This window comes from Tupaia chinensis, unplaced genomic scaffold (genome assembly GCF_000334495.1).
Source record: "Tupaia chinensis unplaced genomic scaffold, TupChi_1.0 Scaffold144255_1, whole genome shotgun sequence".
Classification (NCBI taxonomy): Eukaryota; Metazoa; Chordata; class Mammalia; order Scandentia; family Tupaiidae; genus Tupaia; species Tupaia belangeri.
Window position 1 is genome coordinate 807787 of NW_006204113.1, and position 6263 is coordinate 814049.

Genomic DNA, 6263 nt, shown 5'->3' on the forward strand with positions numbered 1-6263 from the left:
GGGACCGCCAGCCCCGCAGCCCTGGGTCACCAGTCCCGCTCGGCCGGTTCTCGGTAGGGAAGGCCTAAGAGGCTGAAGACGTCCTTCTCCGTTGGGGTGGGCAGTGCTCGGCCAGGCCCCAGCTTGACGCCGCGGCTGTTCCGGTTCACGGCCGTGCTGAGCGCGTGCTCCGACAGGCTCATGCCCTTGGTCTTGGCCAGAGCCCGCATGGAGCGGTTGAAGTGGGCAGAGCCGGTGAAGTAGAGCAGGGCGCAGGCCAGCTCGCAGTAGGGCACCACGATGATGTCCAGGCGTCGGTGCCGCCGCCCCGGGCCGGGCAGCCGGCACACTCCCAGGTACTTCTGCTGCTGCCCGTTCTCCTCGTGGCTCACCAGGTCGTCTGTCAGGAACCCTGGTCCAGCACGGGGGAGGGTGGGGAGTGGCCCAAGCTGGCCCGTCCTCCCCGGTGCTCCTAACCTGGCGCTCTGTCCCCAGCTCCCTATTTGTTTGCTGCGTGACCTGGCTTCTCTGGGCCTGTCTCCTTGACTGCAAATCACGGAAATTCTCCCCCTCTCCCCCACAGCATCCCAAGAGGCTCGGAGGAGACCCCAGCCTGCGGGTGTCACTGCGTCCCTTGTGCAGGTGGGAGGCTTTTTCAGCCGTTCCTGAGAGGACTCTGGCCTTCTTACAAAGCACGTGTCCCCTGCTCCCTGCAACTCTGAGGTTCTCCCTCCCTATCTCCCTACTGGGGACACCAGCCCGGGCCTGCTCCGGCCAACCTGCCCGCCCAGAGCTGGAATGCATACCTCGCTGCCGAAGGCTGTCCAGAAGGAGACGGAAGACGCCCTGGTGAGACCGGCCATCCGGGTGAGTGACGAGCACGTCCACGTCACCACAGGTCGCCTTCCCCCGTCGGTATGAGCCACATGCCACACACAGCAGCCCAGGGTTGAGGGCCTGAGCTGCTTCCCGGACCTGGGAAAAGAGAAGGGAGGGCTGGGGCTGGGGGCCTCATGCCCCAGAAGCAGCTCCTCTCCCCTGACAGCAGGGGGCCTTCCCTGACCCTGGGCCACATCCCAGCGCCTGCCCTAGTCAACCCTGGCAGCCAGCTGCCAGCCCGAGGGAGGCCACCCCGGGCAGCTGCTGTCCTCGGGCCTCACTAGGATGGGGAAGGAGAGGCTGGCTGCAGGCAGGGAAGGCGTGCTCTGCTCTGGAGGAAGGGCATGCAGCCTCCCTCTGGAGTTTCTCCTGGCCCCTGCCCCAACCATGTGCCCAGGCCTGTGGAACCCGGCTTAGACAAGGGACAGGCCAGGAGGGCCTCAGCCAGCGTGTGTGAGTGGGGGCCTGGGCAGGTGGCTGGCAGTCCGCCCTGGGCCAGCCCTGGGAAAAATGGAGCCCAGAAACCTAACTGCAGAAGGGGGAAAGAGAGGGAGCAAAGAGAGGGCCCGTCCAGCCAGCACCCACATCCAGTCCTGGTGGGGAGGCAGCTGGACAGAGGAACTGGCAGCAAGGACCACCCCTAGTGGAGAGAAAGCCAGCCCATCAGCCTTCCCCAGAGACAGGAGGCTTTCACATGCAGATTCCTCCACCCCAGGGCGCTGGGGTTCTCGGGCCCTGGATACAGGCAGCCAGGACACCTCAGTTCTCCTGACTGGCAGCAAGTTTTGGCTAATCCCCTCACTCTCTTCTTGAGCCTCCCAAGAGAATGGGAGGAGGCTGGATGAGTAATCCCATCAAAACTCCCAAGGCTGGAGCCCTGGGTGGGAGGCAAGAGAAGCCAGGTGGGAAGCTCTTCTGTTCCAATGGGCTGGGGGCTGGGGCCTGCCTGGGGTATTCTCTGTGCCCGGACACCGTGGCTGAGTGACAGTGTCAGCACTAGCACCATGGCCTGGTGATGGGTGGACAAAGGGGCCTGTCTATCCAGGCCGTTTGTGGCCTGGAGCGGAGTGGAGGCTGATTTCAACCAAGCTGGTCTTGCCTCTGCTGCGCAGTCTGACCCCATCAGAATCCTCACCGAAACAAGCCCGAGAGGGCGAGAACTGCCCACGAGGAGCAGCCGTGAGGGCCGACGCCAGATGAGCAGATGAGACTCCCAGCCCTGCAGGAGCCCTCGTCCCACTCACAGTTTACACTGTGTCGTCGGGAAAGACATGACGTATTTTTCTATACAAAAATGTGTCATGACTTTTCCAATGACCCAATATAAACCCAACCTCTAACTCAACTCGAACCACATGGTCTTCCTGGCCAAACCTCCTTTCTTCTTCTTTTTGAAAATTATTTTATTGACACTAGCAGCGTAATGGCTATGTCGCTGGACTCCCATGTGGTCAACCGCGGTTCGCATCCCGGACCTGGTGGCTTAAGACTCCCACTAGGCACGCAGGCGTGTGTGCCCAAGATCCCGAGAGGAGAATGGAGGAGAAGGGACTGTGGTGTGGCCATCCCCCCTGAGGGGTGATTTCTCGCTTTCTGTCTCTCTGCTATAGCGCACACGCCCTATAGCAAAAACCTCTCCAAAAAAATTATTTTATTTAACTTTATTTATTCATTTGTTTATTTTAATTTGACCAGAGAGGGAGAGAGGAAGTGAGAAGGCAAGCCACCAGGTCCAGGACTTGAATCATGGTCAGCCATGATGCAGTCCAGCACCCTTAACTACCTGCCAAACCTGCTGGCCCCCAAACCTTATTTCTTAGATGACGGGACTCTGACCCTAAAGCAATCAATGCTAAGAAAGCACCACTCCTAATGGAGCCTTCCCCTTACCTGGACCCCAACCAAGCTGTCCCTCATCCCATGCCGAGTCCTAGCGGCACGGGCCTACACCATCTCTAACCCGAGCCCTGGCCGGCCAGGTGGGCTCCAGAAGCCCTGCTCATCTGCAGAGACATGAAACCTTCCACATCTGTGCATTCTGCAGGCAAAGAGCCCCTGTGTTTCATTCAGTAGGTTCTCAAAAATAACCAACCAAGGGAGCCAGCAGTTAGCATAATGGCTATGTCGCTGGATTCCCAGATACTCGACCGCGGTTCGTGTCCTGGATCCGGTGGCTTAGAACTCACACTGGGCGCATGTGCGTGCATGCCCAAGATTCCGAGAGGAGAATGGAGGAGAAGGGATTGCGGTGTGACCATCCCCCCTGGGGGGTGATTTCTCGCTTTCTGTCTCTATGTCTCTCTCTCTCTGTCTGGTGAGCGCACGCGCTCTATAGCGAAAACCTCTCAAAAAAAAAAAAAAGTTCAAAAATAACCAACCAACCAAACAAACAAACAAACCCATTAAGAACCCCTTCCCTTGGGGCCGGCAAGTGGCATGGTTGTTAAGGGGTAATGGACTCCCACATGGCTGACCACAGTTCGAATCCCGGAACTGGTGGCTTGCTTTCTCACTTTGCGTCTCTCTCTGTGTCTCATTCTGTCCTTCTCTGGTCAAGTTTAAATAAATAAATTGAAGTTAAAGAAAATAATTCTAAAAAAAAAAAAAAAAAGAGAACCCCTGCCCTGGCGTGTCCCAACCCAGCCCAGTTTAATAACCTAAGTGGCGGGAACCAGCAGTTAGCATAATGGCTATGGCGCTGGATTCCCACATAGTCGACCGCGGTTCGTGTCCCGGACCCGGTGGCTTAAAAAACTCACGCCGGGCGCGTGTGCGTGCATGCCCAAGATCCCGAGAGGAAAATGGAGGAGAGGGGATTGCGGCGTGACCATCCCCCCTGGAGGGTGATTTCTCGCTTTCTGTCTCTATGTCTCTCTCTGTCTGTTTGGCGAGCGCACGCGCCCTACAGTGAAAATCTCTCAAAAAAAAAAAAAAAACCTAACTAAGTGGCTGGGCCCTAAACCTCCTCCAACACGGCCCTGACACTAACACACGCAGACATCTAATGCAGACCAAGTCTGCTGATCGCCCGGCACACCAACCCGCTAGCCCTGAGAACTGCCGTGGCACCTCTTCCCTCCTGGAGCCACCCAGCCCCATCATGGGCCTGTGGCTTCTGTCTCAACTGGTCATTCCTCACTGTCTGGCGACCACAGCTTCCCTTGCTGTGGGTATCCCGGCTAAGGGATGAAGGGCTCTTTGAGCCAGAACCTTACAGCAGGGCCTGGCCCTCCTCGCCACTCGGGGCCCAGCTTACCGTCTGCTCGATCTCTGCGGCCTCCTCCCTGGGCATGCGATCCAGGAAGTCATCGTAGTGCTTCAGGCCGATGGCCTGCTGGGTCGTCAGGGTGGCCTGTGTGCGGATGTCTTCCAGGCTTCGGAAGCCCTGGAGAAAAGCAGCCAGATGGGAGGCTACGAGGACCCAGGACAAGTGAGAGGCATCAATAAGCACATACACGAGGCTCCCAGCACCCCAGCTCCAGGGAAGGCCTCAGCCAGGACCAACCCCAGGGGTGGTGAGTCTGTCCTTGGTGGGCTGTGAGCAAGGCAAGATGCAGAGGGGACATGCCACAGCCCAGCCCTACAGCATCCCAAAATACTGGTTCACGTCCGATCATGGGGCCAGGCCTGGCCATCCCACTGTTACTGAGCTCCCAGGGAATCCTGGGTGGGGCCAGTCTGGGAACTGCTCTGGCCCGCAGCTCTGAGGCCTCGTCTCCTGGGGAGGGCCCTTGATGGTCTGGGGCACAGAGAAATCTGCTTCTTGTGCCTGCCTGCACCTCCAGAGTACCAAGCAACAGGGCTGTTCTGGGAGCCAGGGGAGGGGTCTCTGTGAGTTCTGGTCCCCTTCGAAAGCCTGGTCTGGGTTCATCCTCATCAGAGCACTGGGTGCAGGAAATCTGGGGCAGGAGCTCTGAGATCCGGCAAAACTGAAGTGGGCTGGGTTGGGGTCTGACCTGATAGTACCACATCCGGGCAGTCTTGGTCCCAGCTCCCCAGATGTTGGAGAAGAGCTCCAGGACAGGCACGCTGTCGCTGACGTGGTCCAGCTTCCGCAGGTGCCCGCTCTCCAGGATCTCCAGGACCTTCTCGGCCATGCGCTTCCCGATCCCAGGAATGCTGCAGGCCTCCTAGAGGCAGCAGCCGCAGAGGCAAGGAAGAAGCATGAGAAGGCAGCGGAGTAGAGCCGCGGAGGGAAACTGACCCTTTCTGCAGATGCCTGCGCACAGGCCGGCTGGGCCGGATGGCAACTGCGCGGCTGCGAAACGCGTGGGCACAGGTGAGGAGCGTGGGTGGCTTGGGGCCGGGGGATTCAGCTTGTGTCCGGAGGGATGAGGACCAGCAAGAAGTAGGGAATAGCACTAGCTGCCATCAGCGTCAGTGTAACTGCCAGGGCTAACATTCGCTGGGGCTGGGGCTCACCGGACCAGTCTCTGCTCCACAGTCTCTGCTCCACGGGACCATCTCCCCTCACACTCCCCAGAGCTGACATTCCCTGGGGCTCACCGGACCAGTCCCTGCTCCACAGGACCATCTCCCCTCACACTCCCCAGAGCTGACATTCCCTGGGGCTCACCGGACCAGTCTCTGCTCCAGGGGACCATCTCCCCTCACACTCCCCAGGACACTGAGAGAGAGCTGCTATTTGTTTGCTCGTTCTTTTGTTGGAAAGATTTATTTATTTAATCCCATTTGTTACTACCATTTTTTCAATTTGATCAGAGAAAGAGAGAAAGGGAAAGTGAGAAGGCAAGCTGCCAGGTCCGGGACTCAAACTTCAGTTGGCCATGTGGGAATCCAGTGCCTTTAACTACCATGCCACCTGCTGGCCCCGTGGGCTGCTATAATTAGCCCCTTTTTACTGATGAAAAAATTGATGCTCAGGAAGTTTAAGTAACTTGTCTAGGGCCAGTCAGTGAATTTTGGAAAGCAGAACTAAACTGTGGTCTGTTAGGCTCCAGAGTCTGCTTTGTTTTTGGTTTTTTGTTTGTTTGTTTTTTGCCAGAGGCTACAAGAGCTCCCCGGAGAGAGACAGAGAGGAAGAGTGAGAAACCACCCCCCAGAGGGGATGGCCACACTCCAATCCCTCCTCCTCCGGTCTCCTCTTGGGATTTTGGGCACACACATATGTGTATACAGCATGATTTTCAAGCTGCCAGGTCTGGGGCTTGAATCGTGGCCAGCCATGTGAGGATCCTGTGCCTTAACCACCATGCCACCTGCTAGCCCCTGGAGTCTGAAGGTTTTTTTTTTTCCCCCTAAGAATTTTCTTATTTAACTTTATTTATTTATTTTTATTTGACCAGAGAGGGACAGAGTGAGAAAGAGGAAGAGACAGAGAAAGAGAGAGAGAGAAAGAGAAAGTGAGAAAGCAAGCTGCCAGGTCCAGGACTCGAGCCATGGTC

General features: G+C 57.3%; 1 protein-coding gene across 5 annotated transcripts in view; it reads right to left on the reverse strand.

Annotated features, from left to right (window-relative positions):
- Positions 1 to 6: 6 nt before the first annotated feature.
- POLL (DNA polymerase lambda) overlaps positions 7 to 6263 on the reverse strand; it is a 17368-nt gene continuing 11111 nt past the window's right edge. For all 5 annotated transcript variants that reach the window (XM_014583346.2, XM_014583347.2, XM_014583348.2 and 2 more), the window contains exons 6-9: positions 4815 to 4988; positions 4115 to 4243; positions 786 to 954; positions 7 to 391 (exon numbers count right to left, since the gene is read on the reverse strand). In XM_014583346.2, coding sequence (XP_014438832.1) covers positions 27 to 391; positions 786 to 954; positions 4115 to 4243; positions 4815 to 4988 — 837 coding nt within the window. In that variant the 3' untranslated portion in view covers positions 7 to 26. The remainder of the gene's footprint in view (positions 392 to 785; positions 955 to 4114; positions 4244 to 4814; positions 4989 to 6263) is intronic.